We start from the raw sequence: 22,147 nt of genomic DNA, 5'->3' as shown, positions 1-22,147 counted from the left end.
GGGAAAAATCGAGCAGGGAGGAGATAACATTAGCAGTAAGCAACAATGCAAAATGTGCCTAAAAGCAAGGGGGCTCTGCATTTTCCTTTCTCTGATACCTTTGCTCTGTGCACCACTAACGACGGTTGTCTCATCATAGGTTGTTTAATTTTTAAATAACAATCAGACAAGACCTTGCAGATACTAAAATGCCTCTGTTGTTTGCTTCTGGGCTAACCCCATTGTGCCTTTCTTCAGACCTTTAAGCACAACAGTGATCTATGTTTCCTGTCAAAGAGAGCCTGTACATTCACCAGCTTGCACTGGAAAGGGTTGAGATGAGTGTTCCTGTGAAATGACAGCTATCAGAAGAAGAAGAAGGTCATGTAACCTTGACTGTAACATTTTGAATGTTGACATATAACCAACCACTGTTGCAACTTACTCTCACCGGTCTAGTGTTCAGTCTGCCTCAGATTATGATCTCCTAAATTTATCTCTGACGCTTTATGAAATGGTTCTTTCTTGTAACCTGGAAACAAGATTTGTTCAGCTAGTTTGGGGGATATTTGAACACACAGGTTAGCTAGATCTCCTGTACTATGATAGACCATGAACTGAGAACAACTTTTGCTGAAGTCAGTGATAACTTCTGACCACGTCTGGCACTCCCAAAATAAATTTTTACTCTTTTAAACGAGGATTTATGTATTTAAAGTTCTCCATAAGGACTTTAGGAGGCAGGATCTTTGTTGTAGGTTCTTTTTAAATACATAAGAGGACAAGAATTCAGGATCAAGACTTGCTGAGAACTGCCCTCCTAACAGACCTCAGAATGGTGCAATTCTGCTCAAGCAGACTAGAGAAGAGCTATAAAAAGCAAATCTCCAACCTGCTAGAGACACAGGCCAATGAGGGGAGGAGGACAAAATAAATTCTAGAACACATTCAATATCTTAAGTGCCTCCTGTAAATCACCCTAAGATCATACACATCTGATTCCTTTCTGTAGTTGCACCTGCTCTTATCTCTGTGATACACATTTAAATTTTGTAAAACCTCAACTCCTATAAAATTTATGTCCAGTGCTGAGAAGTCAGTGTTCTTCTTTGGCAGAGAAAAACAAAGCCTGTAAACTGAAGCTGTATGACAGAGATGCATTAATAGGAACACTACTGACCTTGAATAGTTGCCAGTGTACTGTTGCTCATCAGGGCTGGGCTGAGAGCACCACCTAATGTCCCTGGATTGAGACTGAGTAAGGCACCTCTGCAGGAAGCAAGATCACAGAAGAAGGGGAAAAGGGAAAGAGTGTTATTTTTTAGGAAAGGTTGTCACTGTTCATAAATACATCATCATATTTAAAATAAAAAAAAAAAAAGGGGGATGAAGGAAAGACCAGAGACTAAGGACTATTTTTAGTTGATTTTAGTTTTCCCTCCATGAGTGATTAGTGACAAGTACAGGCACTGGAAATACATGACTTGTATCGGTTGTTGCTGTAAAATATTTTTGTACAGTATTTTAGGGAAAGTGCCTCTTGTTAGAGAGCTATCATCCTCTCCCAAATTGAGATAAGAAATCTGCAAACCAAGAGGAATTAAAGAGACCAAGAGTCATCTGTCTGAGCAACATTTTTAAACCTACAACTCCAACAATCGTGCATCTTTTACAATTTCTTGCTCATAATGGAGAAATGAATACAGAGGGGTGAAGTGGGTCAAGGCACTCTCTCCATTCTACAATTAGTTGAACAGATTCTATGATTCAGTGGTAAGTTGCAGCTCTTAAGCTCTGCAGTGGATGAATGACTTATTAAATAACAACGTTGTTGCAATGCAGCTTTTTCACCTTTAAAGCGAACACAACATTTGTGTACGTGGATGGGAATGGCAAATTACCACCTATGAGTAAACCTTCAGAATCTGAGATAAATGAAAACAGTGATACATAACAGCAATTTATCCCAAGAATCCTCCTTCCCTCTTCTGTTCACCTCACCAAGAAGGGGTGTGCAAAATTCATCCTTACCCAGCTGCAAACTGTGAGGATGCCATCAAGCCTGGGTTTAGTCCTGCTGCAGCAGCCATGGCAGCAAGACTTGCATTTGCAGGCAACTGTGCAGCTCCTTGTAACGCAGCTGCCGCCGCTGTTTGCAACCCTGATGCCGTTACCATCACCTGGCTGGTCCCAAGAGGGGAGGACAAGGGAGTGGAGGTTGTCTGTGTTGTGCTGGTCTCACTGGCACTGGATGCCTCTGAAGTGGAGGCTGAGGCAGAAGGGGAAGGACTCAGGGAGGGTGATGTCACTGCTGAAGAAGCTGGAGGTGCTGTTGAAATCACTGTTGCCGTGTTGTTAGAGGTGGTTTCTGTTGTGCCTGGAAGATTGATTCTAGTTAGATCAGTACAAAACACAGATATGGCTAAACAGAACCCCCTGCCCACCTGAACAGAGCTGCACACCCAACTGAGAGAGGCACAAACACACATTTCTGCAGTACCAAGAAGCACCAGGGGTTCAAATGAAAAGCTTGGACTACAATGAAGTGACACTTCCCAGCAGAAGGCTGAGGAGCTCTAGAAGCCAGCAATGGAATACAGAGTGTTTCATTTCAGCATCACCTGTGATTTTATCCCCAGACAAGTCAACTCACTGGTCACAAAGACAAAAGTTTCCTAGCAGAACAACAAGGAACAATGACAAGAATGTCCTGGGATACCAGTCATCAACACGGAATGATATTTTTAAGAACAAAAAGGGAAAAATGGTAGAGGTTGATGCAGTGTCAGGAGAAATCGGCCCTTACCTGTGACTGACAGACTAGTTACAGCAGGACTGGCCAGAGGGAGCACGGGGTTGACAGTCAGGGTTGTAGCTGCACTGCTAGTCACAAGGCTTGGCGTGGTTGCCACCTGGAGGTCAAAAACGAATAAAACTGCTCAACTGCTCAAAGACAGACAGAGTTAGCTACTAGAGCTGGATTTCTTTCTTCCCATCCTCAGCTGAGGAAGTTATCAAGGAAAACACTGCATATGAACTAACTTTTTTGTATTTCCGTTACTTTATCATTCAGTGGAACAACCATAATACCTTCTCTAATTACCAGCAATATCTTTATTCTTAGTAACTCAGTATTTGAAAGGAGATATATCCATTTTGTCTCAAGACTGCAAGTTAGCTCTCTCTTTCTCTCTCTTTGCCTCCCCTCGAGGAGAGCACCTTGTTTAAATAGAGTCATTCTTATAGAAAGAGTTACAAAATACATTTTTCTGCATTCTTTTTCTTGTTTAAACATCTTTTCAGCTTCACATATCTTTCTATGATAAAATTATGTCAATGCCAGCATTACCAAAGGTATTTAGGGTAATGTGTTTACACGGAGAAGCAGAATAACATTTCACTTTTACTTGACCAAACTATAAGTTTTATTTTGATAAGTTTCCTTGTGCCAGAGGAAGGATCTCTGGATTTTAAAACATACAAATGCAGTTTTCACTTGTGGATGGCTTATTACAAGAAAGCTACAATAAACTGAAGATATCACAAATAAACACAAAAGATTTAAGGCTGGAGAAACCAGCTTATGAGGAAAAATGAAATATAAGGAGAGAAAGGACTTTTTATGGACAACAAATGGTGTCCAACAGTAATATCTGAAGGCTGTTATACATCAATGAGAGAAATGAATCCTTTAGAATTGCCCAAGAGAATGTAGCCAAGGATATAGGTTAAAACATTCCTCCTTTCCCCTCTCTTACCTTAAGTTTATTATCAGAGAAATATCTCTCATGCTGCATATCCTCTTATAGGGAATCAAATGCTTCATGCATTTTAAACAAGACTGGGGCAACCGGGACAGATCTAAAAGCTTTCTGCCTATCTGGAATAGTGCATGAGATAAAGAGGAGCTGGATACACAGCACACCTCCCACTAACGCGGCCCAGATGTCGCATCTGTCATCTGTCCACCCAGCAGTTAAGGCCAAGGTCACAATCCATATTTCAGGGCAGGGAATGACCTAGAATTAATACAGCTCACCCCGTGGTCACAGTGACTGACTTCAGCCAATGCAAAACCAGGCTGCCACCAAAAGGGGCCTTCCCCTCCAATCCTGCTTCAGGGCCCCTGCCCTCGTGCAGCCAGGCTGCAACTCACACTGGTTATCCAGTCAGATGGAAAATTCATCATCGTTCCTCACATGGCTAATTTGCAGTCAAACTAGTAGACTAAGCCCAAGCATCCTATGGACACAATCTCCAGAGCTGACACAAGGAATCAACAAAGCACACAGTCAGTGAAGGCTGGGGGCAGCAGGGCTGGAACATCCATTTGAGCCGTAGCACAGTCTTAGGAGAAGTTTACAATGAGTGAAAATGCTTCGGGAAACATCACTGATAAAAGGGAGACCACGGTTCACACCTCAATTTCTTACATACAATGGCAGATTATAATAACAGGGAAGTTACTGTAGGAAAGCTTCTTTAAGTTGCAGTCTGAGTGAACCTGCACAGTTCCTAGAACACACTATCATAAATCTCCCTGCTTTGGCAGCAAGGCATGCAACCTTGCTTTGCAATTGGGGAAAAAATAAAGAGTAATACAAAAAGAGACTAAGTACATTTAACACATCCCTTCCCCTGAAACAAAAGGTTGCATGCACACACCCTGAGACAAGGATGAGGGGAAAGAATAACACATCACCAAAATTAATGGTTTAATGAAGTACTGGAAGATATTAGCTACTACGGTGATGAGGGTGGAATAAATACTACAGAAGGACAGCTACAGGCTACATAAATTCCACCACATTCCTATTAGCATAGCTACTATGAAATCTAATAGCTACTGTTTCTATTTATGAAAACAGACCTCCATGGGCATTGGTAGCAAAGATGCTGAAGGAACCTTGATGCATGTGTTTTGTTACTCTTATTTTCATGAAGTTTGTGTTTACCTGAGGCAAATACAAGTGTGGGAAATTAATAACAGGAGTATTAGCTAAACTGTTTCTTTGTTCCATGCCTTTTTTTATATAAATAATTTCTGACTAAAAGTGACAACAATGGTATCAACGGATTTGCATCATGTAAGTCTCCAAACGATGCAGTATCACAGAATGGCTCACGCTGGAAGGGACCACAGTGGGTCATCTGGTACAACCTCCCTGCTCAAGCAGTGTCATTCTAGAGCACATGGCACAGAATTGCATCCAGACAGTTCTGGAATATCTCCAGCAAGGGAGACTCCACAACCCCTCCGGGCAATCTGTTCCAGTGCACGGTACATTCTGCTGCTGCTCATTCACTTATCAGAGCAGCCAAAACAAGAGGGGAGGGGTAGAGCTGTTAAACGTTTTTTTATTACTGTTATTTTGCAAAAAAAAAATTGGGTTAGAGGGAAGGTCCAGATATAAACTGGAAGCACTACCTGAAATAAGTTCAAAGCAATAAACCCAAGTGCAAGTTTGCCAGTCAGAATATTTGTTTATGAGCTGACTAAATAAAACACCCACACTGAAGGCCTGACTAGTGCCTGATTTCTAAGTATTATCTTAGACAGTATCCAAGAGGAATATTTAAAATGCCAGTAAAATCTAAATATGTGAGAACAAGTCTGCTGTACAAAGAAGGTGCAGCACATGTAACTTCCACAGTGAGCAGAGCAGAACTACCTCTTTGAGTGAACTTTGCCAACACGGTTCTTAATTCTTACCAGTGAGGTTGGGCAAGGGAAAATTGCTTTGATGGGCGAGCTGCTGGTTCCACCACTGCTGGGTGGGTTGATCCTTTTCTCCTTCTGGCGCCGGTTACAGAACCAAACGCGGATCACCTCCTTCTCCATGTTTAGCTGGTCAGCTATCATGGCGATCTCATCCGAGGTAGGCTTTTGGTTCTGAGGAAAGGAAACAGTGCTTGAAAAGCTGTGAAATTACCTTTGGAGGTTTTTACATTGTAGCCTCTCCTTCAGCAGGCAGAAATCTGGATGGGGTGATTCAGGTCCAGAACCTGATCAGTGGTAGATCAGCAGAGACAAACCATAATAGGTGCTTCTGCCCTCCAGCTAAAAACCTCACATTATATATGTATAGACTGTTGTCCCATTTATCCATCCTCAGAAAGGGTAATGTTTAGATTTACTGCTCAGTATACTGGAATACAAAATCACAAAGTCAGCAAACTGCAAGAACCAATGGGTTTTTTTGAAGGGGTTTGTGTGTGTTTGTTTTTTAAAGTGAAGCAGACATTGATGTGGGCTTCTTGGCACAGCTTTTGTATTCACCTTGCTTAGTGCTAACACTGTCCTAAATAGCACAGTAATGGGCTCACTCTAAAAGCTCTAATTGCTAACCAAAGTTTCTTCCTTTCTTCAAAGGCTGAGCACAGCAACAGGATCACTGACCTCCAGGAAACTCTTCTCTAAGGCCACACGTATGTTGGTCTCTATGCTGGTGCGTTTCTTCCTCCTACGGTTCAAGCCTTCGATCCCTTGCCCTGGAGAATTCAGGGCACTTGGGCTGGAGAGAGTTGAATCAGATGAGAGGTTTTCTGAAAAAGAAGAAAGTAACACAGATCAGGAGGTTTTCTCTGAATGCAGTGCAGTCTAATGCAAGTGTTCGTCATCTGTGCAAGGTATGTTAAGACCCACTCTGTATCTACTCCAAATACAGAGAGATTTATGGAGATCACATGCATTAATCATTGTATCTACAAATTACAACATACACTTGAAACTAAAAAGCTACAAGTGAGCCCAGAGGGTGCTCTCTGCTCCGTATGCTACCACATTATCCCCCATACAAAGTTTGTCTCCTATATCTCACTCCACTCCACACTCACTGCAAGTCCCAGTTTAAAGAAAAAAAGCAGTAACTGATATCCACGAGCCAGAGCTGAAAGTTACAGGCAATTATGAAAAAATCTGAGCAACCTGAACTTTCTTTTACCCACTAGAGGAAGAGAAGTTCGCAGTCAGCTTCACAGTGTTCAGACTCTTCTCTCTGGACATCTTAGCAGACATTCAGTGCTACCAAACAGTCTACACAGCAAGCAGCTCCCCCTCCTTAGCCTCACCAGGGCTCTAGCTGCTAACCCCTAATCCTGTCTTCCTGGCTTAACAGAGCAACAAAGAGAGAACACTTAACCCTACTCTGTAGCAGGAAGTGCAATACAACCAACCGGCAAGTTCCTGCAGGGAATTTAAACAGGGAATTAATGCCTGGAGTTCCCTCACTGCCCTGGGGTTTGTGGGTGGTAAGCAGATGTCAAAGTTCACAATGCCTAACATCATTTTGGTAGACTCAAATGGGCAAGATTTTTTTTTTCCCCCAGTAATGGCACCGTAAATGTGCTGAAACCCTTCCTCAGACTGAAACCTGTCAGAACAAGCTGAGTTCTGTGACAATAAAACCTACAACACTCCCATGTAGTGTAATGGAAGGAACCATCAGTATGCTTTTCCTCCCTGCTTTTACCTAAAGGTAAAATGAATAGCCTTTGAAGTCATCTGAACCTTCTTTTCCAAAGATTTTCATGAAACTGAGTCAGAACCAGGGACAGTGGTTCCCCACTTCCAAGCTGTGAAGAACCTCAATACCGTTTAGAGTCCTTAACTTTACAGATCCAAGTATTTCTTCAGGCTGGCAGGAAAAGCAAACGACGACACTCCCTGCAGCACTGGACTCATCCAGGATTGCTGGAAGGTTTGGGGATCACTGGCCTGTGGGCTAGAGCACTCAGTGTGGAGATTTTTATGTTTTCTACCACAGATCTAGATACCTAAAGATAACCCCTGATAGCACAACAGAATGACACTTCCTTTTCTCAAGGCAGGACAAATTTTCAACACTGCATGCAATTACTTTCAAAATTTCAGAGAATACTGCAGGCACCAGCATAAAGCTCTCTCCATTTCGGTAAAAATAGGAAGGCACACACCATCCCTGCCATCTGTTTAACATACCCATCAGTTTTATACCATGTACAGTTGCATACTTGGAAGAAAAATCTGGCTGACAGAACTCCTGAACACTTTCTATCCTGACACCTAGCACCTCTGTACAAGCTCCTTTTGCTGGTGGGAGATTAAAAAAAAAAAGAACACTACCAACACTGGCATAATGAATAACTTATATCTCAGGAAAAAAAAAAAATTATAGGAAGGAAAAAGCAAAACCTAACCCACCAAAAAACTCTTCCTGTTGGGAGAGAGTATTTATATGGACCCTTGGAGAGAGATGAAAAGAATGCACATAGGGGTGTGGAAGGAGATGGATGCAATAAGCTCTGCCTACTGAAACAACAAATCATGCAAACCTCTCTCTAATACACATCTGAAAAAGAAAGCTGGAAGAGGATTAGAAGTTATATGCATTAACATACATGAAGGAGGAAAACCATGACACATGTTGTACCTCATCCCATGCAATGACTCATCTGTCTGCAGAACACGTTTCTGGAAGTTCATACTGGAACTATTTTGGATGCATACAGGCACATGGAAAGGGAAGCACAGACCCTTATTTCTACACCCTTATTTGTCCCATGGACAGTTACAAAGACTGGCAGCTTCATAAAACCATAAGGGCACCAACGAAGCAGTTTTTCCGAATCCTACTGACTTTGGTAGGCTGGTGAAGAAATACACAGACTCATTCACCTGCATCATTGAGCCACTTTTCCAGAAGTGGCTTTAACTTGCACATGTTCTTAAAGCTGAGGTTCAAGGCTTCAAAGCGAGAGATGGTAGTTTGGCTGAAGTCATTTCCATAGAGTTTGCCCATAGCGAGCCCAACATCACCCTGGACAAAGAAAGAGAAAAAAGGGATTCACTGACATAGGCACTTCCAAAGCAAGGAATCCTGTCACATTCTTGTGTTCTCTTAGTGACTCCACTGCTGTGTGGGATTTCAGTTGCACAGAAGCTTTCTCAGTGCTACCAAGATTCATGCTAAAGCAATAATCATAGAGAAATGTCAAACCTCAGTCACTTTAACCATGTAACTCTTTCCAGGAAATCCCTGATGCTTTGTCTTCTTAGCATTATCACTGAGCAGCACATTCCACTGAATATTAACTTGTGATTTTTTTTCTTAGTTCTTTAAAATAAAAAAAAAAAATGGCCAAGCTCTCTTTAAGAGCAGATTTAAGTTTCTGCATATTTCACACAGAAGAAAAAAAGTTCAAATAATCAGAAATGCAGTGAATTCATGTTGTCAAATTGCTAGAAAACACTTTTGAAAAGATGTCTGCAAACACATATCACAGTTAAACAGATGCAGAAATGCTCTTATCTGAACTTTTAGTATCTTCTGAGGTTCAAACCAAACTTCTCCCCAACAGATACATATTTCAAAGCAGATAAGAAGTTGAACCATTTCAAATAATGATTAACTGTAGTCTTGACTATCATTACCTATCTGCCAAAAAGCTATCCAGGAGATTTACAGACAGATGCTCACCTCTTCATATCTGTTATTGCTTTTCAAAACTCAGTTTCATGAGACATTCTGCTTATCCTAATATCTATCTATCTATCTATCTATCTATCTACGTAGTATATACTTTGAAAGTTTTGTTTAAAAGAAAAAATCAATCTGTTCTTGATTGTGGCCATTAAAAACACCATAGCATTTTCTTGCTTTATTTTAAAGCTGGAAGGTCCTGCCCTTCAAAAAACCTGTATTTATACTTCAAGTACACTGTTTGATCTAAAGTAGTTTTACTTAGATTTTTATTTTTTAGCACACAAAAAAAAGTACGAGAAGTCTAGAAGAAGAGATTGAAAAGCTTGAGCGTTTCGTTAGTGGAGTTTAATTGCAAATAGGTTAGTTGGGTTGTGCATAAAGCTTGCCTTTCTTTTAGGTCAGATCCACACCCACAGTTTGGTGTGAGTACACTAATAGCATGCAGAGTGGTCACACACAAGTGAGGAAGAAAACAACCTTCGATAAGCTTCGTAAATTGTGCAGGCTGTGCAAAGAAAACAATTTCCTTCCTAGAAGAGGACCAGAACAATTGGTTTGTGTGCCCTTCAATCAGAGGAAACACGTGGGAATTCACATTTATACCTCTACTTATATGCCAGGATTCTGTGCATTTTAAAACTCATAAATCATTCCAAGAAGAGTAACGTGGATGCTCTGCTGGGTTTATGAAGAAGAAAACCTGGCTATGTAAACCATTTTAGAGATAAGTTGATTTATGTCTTGGCAGGAAAGAGTTATGAAATTTGCTCCAGTCCCCCAACTAAATTTAATTCTGGTATTTATGTTGTTCTTACTAACATTTGCCATCTGATTTAAAATGAATAGTTAGCCATTTCTTTGTCAATGCCAAAAGGTGGCAGCATTTCAGCTGTAGGCAAAGGAATTTCCATATAGGGATGAGAATTTTATATATTGGGAAGGACCACTGAAAGGATGGATGGAACAGAGTATAAAGGCACTGTACACACATCTGATCTACTCTGCACGTTGAATGAAGCTCTGGTAATGATCTGCAACTGATTATAAGATACATCATTGTTGTGTGTACTGGTCTGTTAAGAAGCTCAGATGGACTAGCAGAGGTAATATCTTTTACAGAATAAAAATAACATTGTCTAAAAAGTACACTCACGTAGCTTGAATTAGACCAAGCAATTAGTCACAGGCCTGCAATCATGCTAAGATGCAGTATGTTCATTGTGTCTCTGTATGTCAAACATGGAGATATTTCTGAGGGAAACAAACAGAAGGATTTAAATCCATCACCCACTTTTCAGGGTGGGAGAAGAGACAGAACTGCTGAAATTCAAAACGGGTTATATTGTTCACGGCAGAATGTAGTAAGTGATTAGTTTGCAATGCAAACTAAATCTTACAATTATTTTTGAGATGCAGGGGTGGCATGAGTCTGAAAAAGCTTGCACTGCCACTGGAAATAAATTTCTTTTATCCTCTGAAAGGCAGTCTATTTATCCAACTATAGGAAACCAAAGTAATCAGGGTCTCTAATTATCATCCAATTATGCAATTAGGTAGAAGTTATTAGAACAGCCTAATTACACACATACCAACTCAGAGTAGGATAGGAATGACCAAATGCAATTTTAGCACATTCTCAAGATTCCCCTTTTTTAATCTCAAAAGCAAATACTGAAACGTAAGCCTGAGCAGTTGTGTTCGTTTTTCCTCACAACAAGGTCAATAAAGAAGGGTTAAGATACAACTTAAAAAGTCCAGTTGAGCCTTTATAATCATCTCACAGGAGGGCAGATTAAACATAATAACGAGAGATCTACATGAACCTCCTCAGTCAGGCTATGGGAAAGCTATTGTATTTTACCCTATTCTGTTCTGCTCTATTCGGGCTTTTGTGTGTGTCCATCACTTGTATTTCTGTGCCTCCCTCTAGTGGAAAGAGCGGAGGGAAGGAGGCACACACGCCAGCAAAATGCACTTCATTTGACTAAGAACATTCTGTTCTTGAGTTATAATTAAGATGCTGCCAGGAACTTTCATTATGAACTTTGATTTTTCAAACATCTAAGACTTTGCCAGAAAAATAAATCTGACTGCAGCACATACTTTCAGCTAGAGCAGATATATTCTGGGGGGAGAACAAATCACGTATGTTGGACTGACTGCTCTGAGCTCAGACTTTTAAATGCTTTGAGTTTTGCATACTATTTCTTCTAAGCAAAAACATGCTTATGCTTAACCACAGAACCCTGCCAAAATTAACTGTTTACCTGGACAGATATTTTAATTTTGCAGGGGGAAAAAGCTCATTTTGATATTAATAAGAAAGGACTCCTGGATTCAAGCAGCTTTTCCCTTCAACAGAATAACAGAACACATAAATGCACTTTGTAGTTTTAATTGTGCTCTCCATTCAACCATTTTCACTAGGTTCAAGATTACTTTTCTTCTGCTCTATGGGTATTTCTGAGCTTTTAAACAAACGAAAACAAACCACAACTCCAGTTCACCCCTGTAAGGAGAAAACTTCAAAGGTGACAGTCCTTTCAGGTTTTGTTTAGGAACCTTAGCAAAAGCATTAAATACAGAAATCATTGATGTTTAATAGGAAAATACACTTGAGAGATAAAAACCCTTTGATATCCAAAGCAACTGCACAGATGTGATACACTTTTTAAACACACAGAGCAGTTAATTGTGCTGTATGATTTTTGGAACTTTGTACTTCTGAAGGCAGCTTTAAAGTGCTTTGTCCCATTCATGTCACATCCTATAGAATGAATAGTGCACATGCAATGACATCTGGAGCTGGTAAATGCACGTTTTCCCCTGCTGGGAAAATGGCTATGCTTTAAAACCAACAGGGAAGTAAGACGGATGTATGGCTTTTTCTGTTATTTCTTAGAAATCCCCTACATAAAGGCCAGAGCATAACCCTATTTAAGCAAGTTCTCCTAGGAAAAGATGGAATTGCAGTCTCCCTCCAGACTTGAAAGATGAGACCTCGGGTTCCACACTGGCAGGCACTAAGGTACGCAGTCTCACCTGAGTGAATCCAAGTTTGATCCGTCTTTGTTTGAAAGTCTTGGCAAACTGCTCAAGCTCCTCAAGGTCACTGGGCTCCTCCAAGCTGGGAGTGTCGATTCGCTTTGGTGTTGACTGGCTCTGTGGAAGTGGCTGAATGGGGGTCGCTGCTATTGTGCGTGTTGGGGTTGCTGGCTATTAGGATAGCAAGGAGGAGATGAAAATCAGACTTTAAAAAAAAATAACTGACCAAAATTGAATTAAAAAAAAAAAAAAAAAGGTCTTTCTCTGGTGAGAAAGATCGATGAATTGGACATTTCCTGCGATCTGAAAGTTCCTCCAGTTTATTTACATTCCTCTCCAGAACGAGCAATCACAATCCAGAAGACTCTATTAGTATGACAGCCTTTTAAAGGCTCTGTCATAACCAATTAAAGAAGAGATGTTCAATGATAACCTACAACTTTCATTTGCTGTAGAAGCTGTTCAAAGAAAGGCTGAACACTCTTACTTGATATATTTCTAACATTTATAGACAGCTTGGCATTCATCCCTTTTTAATCATTTTAAAATTGAATTTACTGCTTGTGTGAGGTGGCAGATTGTCATCAGCCCAAAAGATTCAAGTCTCCTATTTAATCCTGGAAGAGTGAGCACATACAGGTGCAGCAAACATGCCAAGTTTCTTCTAATTCCATCTCCTGTGACTGACTCGACTCTTCCAGTATGAAAAAATTTTCCAGGAAGTCCACAAGAGATTCACTATTCCTGAACATGGGCATACCAGAGCATTTTGCTATGCAACAACAGTAAGTATCTGAAAAGAAATGAGCACCGTGGAAAATAGTAACAGGTGAACAAAATATCTGGTATTGCACAGTTCAGGCTTTATGTGCAACAGGAACACTGGAAACGTGTTTTGAATGCATAACTCTACCTTGATGAACTGAGATGCAGAGACAAATCATTTGCTCTGGTTGAAGTCTATTCAGTTTAGCTGAGGCTCCTCAGTAAAGGTGATTTCATGCTTTTTTATGTCCTATGCCCAGCTCTGAAACTACAGACTCCTTCAGGTCAAATAAGAACAGCCTCAGGTCTGTGCAGCACTACAGCATCATGCAAAGTGTATGCAAAGGTACAGAAAAGGCTCTTCTCCAAGAAATGGCCTACACAGAGCTGAGTCTTTATGTTGCCCATTACGTTGTTTTTCTCCTGGGTTACTGCAGTGTTTTGCAGTGCACAGCAGATGGTAGAGGGAGGTCAAGATCTATAATTCCATTACTTGAGAAATAACGTAATCATATATGATCTTTCTAGGATTGCAGGTACATGTGTCCCACTTAAAGGTTTTTAATATTTTTTTTAATTTACACTAATCATAGTGGGTAATTACTGCAATATGTCTTTACTGATTTCACCCACATCACGTAATTTATTTTTTATTAGTATTTTAACATTTTTTTAAAACCCAACTGTAATTTTTAGTGAGGAATCATGCTGCTACCTGAGGTATGAACTACAGAGGTGAGACAAATTCCATTTTCCATATGGTACATGAAAACTACTACAGGTGGTATAATAGAAAATGTAGTTTTCTAAGACTCAGACACATTATTGCAGACTAGAAAATTCTTATATGTAACCAAGTTGGCAGGAAGATACCATATGATATAACATGGTATTTGAGAAACAGCATGCAGTCATGAAACTAAACTGCACAGTAAAACCCAGAGCGAAGCACAGCTAAATTTACAGACATGTGCAACCTTAAATTGCTTTTCTGAAAGCTTAACCGTAGAGCTCTAATATTTTAATAGATATCAGAATATTTTAATATTTTATTTCTAACAATCTCTTCACTTCCACAGATGGTAACTGGTAAGACTGGCAATGACTTAGCAATGATATCACAATAACTACATTATAATAAAGGCAGATCATCACTGCAATCTTCAGAAAAGTACTTATCAGTAATCCTCTTTTTGAGCTTTTTAGGTAGCCCACACTCTGCTGCTCTGAATTTCATAAATTTGTAAATTATCCAAGAAAATCTTACAGGAAATCAAACAATGCTCTAGTGCCATTAACTCAAGCTATCAATCCCGAAAATTTCCAGCTAAAAATAAAAATTTAGAACATTAAAGCCTGAACACACAGGCACATTGGAGTGGGAACCATAAAACTGAACTATTTAGAAAGACAAATTTACTGTTATAGCTACAACATCTATTCAGGTAACTAATACAAAGGGTCCATTCACTTGGCATAGTTTAAATCCCCTCAAAGCAACTCATGAACTGTAGAAATAAGCCTGACCTGCGAGGCAAGGGTGATGCTTGGCTGAGACTGCAGGAGGTTGGCTTGGCTTTGCTGAGGTAGTTGCGTTAAGAGATTCTGCGCTTGCAGGAGACCTGGTGAGAGAAAAGGGTGGGTTTGGTTCGTCATTTGAAAAGATTAAAACATGGAACGAGGTGAAACAAGGCTCTTGCTGAATGATGAAAAGTTAGACAAAAATTCGAGATGCAAGCTTTCATTTCATCCCTGCACGGGTATCTTCAGACTTTGGACTTGGCAGCCAAAATCCCCTTGCATTTTCCTGAACCCTTGCATTTTCTTACCCTTCTGTGGTGACAGAAGGGTAAGAGAGAGAAGTCTGGACTGGTCTCCTCTGCAGGAAGAGTTTGTAATGCTCTAGGTTATCCCAGTTCCATGTGCAGGAATCATTTGTTGCCCCTTTCAGCATGCAGATTTTGGATACGCCTCTTCTGATAACCAACAGCTGACAAAGAACTACAGGGCCATATAAAAATACTGAGCACTAATCAGATCAAATTCAACAACTGAATACTAATCAAAGCCACAAATTTGGCTTCTTGATCAACCTCCTTCCTCTGTGTATGACCCTATGCCAGCTGCCTAACAAGAAGGAAACTTCCTCTGGCAAACTTAAGCAGACCACACCAGAAGACACAACAAGCCTAGATAACTCTCTCCTGGGTCAAATAAAGTAGGCATCTTTGGGAAAAGTAACTGGAATTTAAGTCCAGGTAAGAGGCTGAACACAGCTTGATTTGAACAGACACTGAACACAGCTCAATTTGAACAAACAGAATATAAACACTACACTGAATATATGAAAACCCTGCTACTACTGAAAAGTGACAACATTAAAGAACAGTTGCAACTGGTAGAATCAATATACACAATATGCTGTCAATCTAAAAATAAATTCTCTAGCAGTCCACTATTTGCATAGTCAATTAAATTTCCGAGGAAATTAAGATACATACTTGCATCTATATATTTTAACTAAAATCCATATGATTTTTTTCATTTTTAATACGAAAATGTATATATTTTTAAGGGATAGAATCTCGACAAAAATATATCTACAGTTAGTCAAGTCCCTCAGTTTTATTGTGAAAAATACTAACTGTTATTTTTTACGTAACTCCTGGCTATGACTATCAATTTCCATTATCATAATTTAAGGACCTGACTAATTAAACTTACACTTCATAGGCACCTTCAATATACCAAATTCCCAAAACCAGGGGAGAACAGACTGATGCTGTGCCACTCAGAGGACAGAACACCAACTAAGTGCCACTTAAATTCAACATCATCATCTGCCTGACCTACCTCTTAGCAGAAGGGGGACACGGGAATTTAGGACTTGATAAATAGTGAGAAACTTGATGTTTTATGCAAGGTTAAGGGCATAGAAGACATGAAAAGAGGGACTACCATGGATAGGAAGGAGAAAATGAATCCTCAGTAAGGGATACACAACTACAGAAGCATTGTCTTCTGACAGTGATACTTGTTTTCTGTTTAACAAAGAGTTGAAAATGTAATTTAAACAGAATGTGTTGCTATCAAAATGCTCAAGACCTAGTGAATACAGCCAGCTGGTTATGCAACATAATAGCACAGCACAGACAACTATGTAAATTTGCTTTGCACCACATAATCAACATGTTCCAGCTGTGTTTTTGAAATGCCACAGCGAGGGAACAGAGCTGCTTAAGGAACTTCCAAGACAGCTACCTACTACAGTTACACGGTGCTTTTTACAATGCAATTATTTGTTCACCTATAAGATTATTTTAGCTGCCCAAATCTAAAATACCAATTAGTGAACAGTCACCTCTAAGTGAAGAGGTTTTGACCTTCATTCAGTGACAGTGAATTTTAACTGACAGCTTGAAACAAAGAGGCAAACCCATCACACCCACACTGCAGGGTCTGACCAAGGAGACAAAACCCAGGCAGCTGACAGGGACCACACCTGAGCTCTAGTCCATCAGTAACACCATTGATTCCAAGTTACTGACCTGTCCTACGACTGCAATCAGAGTAATTAGGGCTGTCCTTTTGTGATTTTTTGTCTTTGAAGAAATCCCAGAGGATGTTTTTCTGGCAATAACACTTTTGCTAAAGAGCACAGAATAACTACGCTCTTCCTAATTTTATTCTCGCTCACACATTCTGAAGTAATCACCATGGAATGACAGTATAAAACAATCTGAACATGTTCAATCTACTTTGTTTTAACATCATTTCACCCTACTTAAGACATACTGATATAAGGTGTCTCAGGCAGAAACCGGAGACAGAACAAGTTAGTTCAACCTGACTAAAGCAACAATCAGGGGATGGGGAAAGCAGCTGAACTGTTTTGGCAAAGTATGTGTCTCTTCTCCTGATTACAGCCTTTTCAGGCAGTTGCCACACCCACACTTTGGGCACTTGTTGGCTTTCTTGGGTGGGCAGCTGCAGTTTCTCTCCTTTCAGACATGACTTGAACTGGTCTAAGCTTCGTCTTCATTTCTTCTCTAAGAAGAAACCACTGGTCCCCACTGTGGTCTGAGATAACTTTGGTGACCTAACTTACAGGGCACAGCCTTTTACATCCAGTGTAAGTCCAGTGCCACCTTTTAGGCACCTGCTGAGTTTGAAACTGGTGTTTCAAACAACGCTGTTTCCTTAGGGACTCATATTGGAATGATCTGCTCTGTTTAGTGGCAGAGCTTAAGGAAGAAGTGGAAAGGCTAAGGAGTATTGGGGAGAGTGAAATGGAAATGGATGGAGTTACACCCTTCCAACCCTGAGAGAAGCTCAGAAGGAGTTAGAGAAGGCTCGCTCCTCTTGCTTTCAGGCAGAAAGAGGAGATGTAGTAGACCACGGGGAATAGAAAAGGGTCTCTGCTCAGAGAGGTAAAAGAATCCCCTCTCAACCCCCACTGCCCTCCCAGGAGCCCTTACAGAATAGGTACAAGGCCCTGGATCTAGAGGGTCAGGCAGATGACACTAGAGAAGAAAAAAAAAATCTATCTGGAGGGTCTCCCAGTTGTGCTCTGTCTATCAGCCAGATCACAACCTCAGGTATTAAGAAAAGAAGGGTAGTGGTAGTAGGTGACTCCCTTCTGAGAGGAACTGAGGGCCCTGTGTGCCAACTGGAACCACCCCACAGGGAAGTCTGCTGCCTCCCTGGGGCTTATGTAAAGGATATCAGTTGGCTGAGGGGACAGGAGCACAGGTGGTGTTCTGGTCAGTTCCTTCAGTAGCAGGGATGAATGATGAAAGGAACAGGAAAACCCAGGTTATCAGCAAGTGGCTGTGGAGTTAGTCCTGGATCTGGACTTCATCAAAGTCTTTGACACCATCTCCCACAGCATTCTGTTGGAAAAGCTGGCAGCCCATGGCTTGGACAGGGGCACTCTGTGCTGGGTCAGGAACTGGCTGATGGCCGGGCCCAGAGAGTGGTGGGGAACGGTGCTGCATCCAGTTGGGATCTGGTCACTAGTGGTGTCCCCCAGGGATCAGTGTTGGGCCCAGTCCTGTTTAATGTCTTTATTGATGATCTGGATGAGGGCACTGAGTCCACCATTAGCAAATTTGCAGATGACACCAAGTTGGGGTGAGGGGGATGTCGATCTGCTGGAAGGCAGGAGGGCTCTGCAGAGGGACCTGGACAGACTGGATAGATGGGCTGAATCCAACAGTATAGGGCTGAACAAGGCCAAGTACTGGGTCCTGCACTTTGGCCACAACAACCCCCTGCAGCACTACAGGCTGGGGACAGAGTGGCTTGAGAGCAGCCAGGCAGAAAGGGACCTGGGAGCTGGGATTGACAGGAAGCTGAACAGGAGCCAGAGTGTGCCCAGGTGGCCAAGAAGGCCAATGGATCCTGGCCTGGATCAGGAACAGTGTGGCAGCAGGATCAGGGAAGTGATTCTGCCCCTGTACTCAGTGCTGGTGAGGCCACACCTCAAGTGCTGATCCAGCTCTGGGCCCTTCAATTCAGGAAGGACACTGAGGGGCCGGAGAAGGTCCAGAGAAGGACAACGAGGCTGGGGAAGAGACTGGAGCACAAGTCCTGTGAGGAGAGGCTGAGGGAGCTGGGGTTGTTTAGCCTGGAGAAGAGAAGGCTCAGGGGAAACCTTATCACTCTCTGCAACTCCCTGACAGGAGGGTGTAGCCAGGTAGGGGTCGGTCTCTTCTCCCAGGTAAGAAGCAATAGGACAAGAGGGCACAGTCTTAAGCTGCATCAGGGGAGGTTTAGGTTGGCCATTAGGAAGAATTTCTTCACAGGAAGGGTGATTAGACATTGGAATGGGCTGCCCAGGGAGATGGTGGAGTCACTGTCCCTGGAGATGAAGAAGAGACTGGATGTGGCATTCGGTGCCATAATCTAGTTGACAAGGTGGTGTTCGGTCAGAGGTTGGAATCGATGATCCCAGAGAACTTTTCCACCATAACTGGTGCTGTGATTCTGTAACATCTTTATTACCAGTAAGGCTGATGGGACAAAATGTATTCTCAGCAAGTTTGTGGACAATACCAAATATGGGGAAAGCGGTCAACAGGCCAGAAGGCAGGGTCTAGACTGGCTGGACAAATGGAACCTCATGAAGGTTGATGCAGGAAATGTTATTTGGGGTTCTTTTTTACCATGAGAGCAGTCAGCTGTTGGGACAGGTACTTGAAAATGCTGCAGAAACTCCACCCTTGGACATGTTCAATTCAACTGTCTGAGGTGCTGAGCACTCTGCTGTAATTGGACCTGCTTTGAGCAACACTTCATGACCTTTGGAGGTCCCTTCCAGCCCACATGATTTGTTTGAATCTGTAAAAGCTGATAGTGTACTTGCATACTTTACAGAGGTCTTATTCCTAACCCTCTGCCCTGGGTTTTAAAAGCCCAGGGGTATTACTGCATTAAATATGGCATACAAATTACCAGTGTGACACTCTGAAAGAATGAGGTAAAGATCTATGCAAAAGTATGACAGTTTAGAGGTATTTAATTTTTTTTAATAGTTAAAGTAAATGTATCTACCATCATCCAGGATTTTTCCTGTAATGTCTATGAGTAGCATGAATAATGGTCCAAGCCAAAAAACTCTTCCTGCCAGCCAACAGTCCCCAAGGACTGATCTGGGGTTCAGTTCTTACTATCTAAAATTAAACAAAAGATAAAACAAACATTCAAGTGCAGACTTTTTCAGAATACTTTTTAGAAAGTTGGCCCAGAAGCATAATACATAATTCATTCCTAAATGATCTCCCTAAAGAGTGAATTTTTTCATCTAAGAACTTGACTGCTTTATCTCTGCCAAAGCTGCTGTTCTTCTCACAGACATATCCTGGAAGTCAGCTTGCAAGACAAAGCCATTACAACAGCTTTCACATAAGTGAAGCCTCAAAGTGTGTAGGACACGTAGGAAAAAAAGAGAACAAGGACTGAATTTGGCCTGCTATCATTACCCCAGGTAACTTCACAATAAAAAAATGAAATCATAAACAAGGTTTTTAATAATAAACAGCAATAACTTTAGAATAGGTAAGGGCAGTTTCAGTGTTTAAAGGTCATTAGTACCTTGTCTTCCACATTTGCCTTTCTGGATACTTTCTTCATAAGTACTGTTTCTAAATCTCCTTGACAATGATACAGTATTTTCTTAGATCTTAACAACTTCTGTTTCCAAGATTAATTTATATTAAATGCAGCACCAATTCCCCTCTCCATTCAGATTTTTACTGATATGATTTTTATTGGCAACATCTCCCGAGTAGAAAGGTGAACAGTCACCTGATGAGGGTAATATTTCTAAGAAGCAGCTGTAATTGCAGTAAGGGATGTTGAATTGATTGTTCTAGAGACAGATCTATTAGATACAAGAACAGATACAAGAGGTATAAAGACATTACAGTCACTGCCTGTGACTTCACCAATAATTTGGACAACGGTAGCTCTGAATAAGAAATTGCTCCAAATTTCTATTTCCATTCAATCTTCTGCATAACTGCTGAGGCTTGAAACCATTCCTTCAGTTATGATGTTACCAATTACCAGCCATGGAAAATGAGAACTTGTAAATTCGTTTCATATAAGCCACTAAATAGCCAGAAATCATCTGGAAAAGGAAGGTGACTATGTCGGACACATGGCAGAGGATTTATGGGGAAAATTTCGTATCTGTTGCTGGGTGCTGTAATGTGTGTGTTAAAGAAAGACAGGAGAATTGATTAATATTTGAGGTGTTGAACTTTCTAAAATTTTTTTAAAATTTCTAAAATTTTCTAAATTTTTCTGAAATTTTTCAAAAGTTCGATCTAGGGTCATGAAGTTCAATCCCTTCAAGAATCTACATACGACTGCTGATGATTTTTATTTCTCTGTACCCCATCACCTCTTCAAGTAACAAATTTTTCTTCACCAAATGTCTACGTGTCTTCTAAAATCTTGTTTAGTGATACTGTTCTTTAGTTATTTCCCTCAAAACTCTTCTCATTTTAAAAACATTTATATGACTACATGGCACACACAAAACAAGTAGCATACTCTGTAAAGCAATAAATTTCTTCCAGAATATATAATCTATACATAAATCTGAATTTTCATGTTAGTTACTAAATGCATACATATTTATAAAGCTCCATGCAGTACCAAGGAGGCATCAAAAGAAATCTGAATGCCTTTGGTTTTAAAGAAAACTCTATGCTAGTTTCCTCAGAATATCTATTTTTTTATGAAGTTGACTAATGGAGCAATAGGACAAGAGCAACCTGGAAAAGTCAGCTGCAACAGCAAACAACAAAGTAAACCCACACACTTTCTCAATCTTTCTCATAAATAGTAATGTACAGTTTGAGATCTTCGAATAATAACTGTGAAATACTGCAAAAAAGCCATATCAAAAAGTGATATGAGGGGTATTATGGCACACATGTTGCTTTATCATTGAGTGCTCATGAAGAAAATGAGATCCATTCAAGCATTTCAGTTTGGAAGGTTGTCACGCACTAATGACCTATGGTCAGAATCCAGCACATAAATCTCCCCACATTTTTGAGCTATTCAGTTGTCCAGGCTGCACATTACCAGTAAAACACAACGTTTCTACACACAGTGAGTCACTGGATGACAGCAATATGCAAGTCTTATATTGCAGTGAAGAATTAATTTTACAGATGGCCCCTGAAAAAAGGTACTATGAAAACCTCCTCTAGTAGTTAATTCTACTTCAGGAGATTTTAAACAAACAGAAAAGCCTCCCTTCCTTTCTATAATGCAAACAACTCATTTTGGGAGATGAATACAAATTTGCTTCTCTTAGTTTTCCCTTTTTCTGAGGTATCTTCAGAGGTATTTTAGAAAATCAGCAGATTTTCGCT

General features: G+C 40.7%; 1 protein-coding gene across 8 annotated transcripts in view; it reads right to left on the bottom strand.

The window, feature by feature from the left end:
• The window catches only part of POU2F1 (POU class 2 homeobox 1), a 72,461-nt gene that overhangs the window by 24,038 nt on the left and 26,276 nt on the right, over window positions 1–22,147 (bottom strand). For 3 of the 8 annotated variants that reach the window (XM_017830759.1, XM_017830760.1, XM_017830766.1), the window contains 8 exons: window positions 14,781–14,875; window positions 12,486–12,659; window positions 8,636–8,777; window positions 6,380–6,525; window positions 5,693–5,872; window positions 2,786–2,891; window positions 2,011–2,356; window positions 1,160–1,248 (listed from right to left, as the gene is read on the bottom strand). In XM_017830759.1, the coding sequence (XP_017686248.1) occupies window positions 1,160–1,248; window positions 2,011–2,356; window positions 2,786–2,891; window positions 5,693–5,872; window positions 6,380–6,525; window positions 8,636–8,777; window positions 12,486–12,659; window positions 14,781–14,875 (1,278 nt within the window). Of the gene's footprint in view, window positions 1–12; window positions 512–1,159; window positions 1,249–2,010; window positions 2,357–2,785; window positions 2,892–5,692; window positions 5,873–6,379; window positions 6,526–8,635; window positions 8,778–12,485; window positions 12,660–14,780; window positions 14,876–22,147 lie in introns of those variants that run through there. The other 5 variants (XM_017830764.1, XM_017830763.1, XM_017830762.1 and 2 more) reach the window with 4 other exon arrangements.

Source organism: Lepidothrix coronata, unplaced genomic scaffold (assembly GCF_001604755.1).
Source record: "Lepidothrix coronata isolate B3197 unplaced genomic scaffold, Lepidothrix_coronata-1.0 Scaffold183, whole genome shotgun sequence".
Lineage (NCBI taxonomy): Eukaryota > Metazoa > Chordata > Aves > Passeriformes > Pipridae > Lepidothrix > Lepidothrix coronata.
Note: the sequence above shows the minus strand (reverse complement) of the source record. Positions and strands in the feature narration are given on the sequence as shown.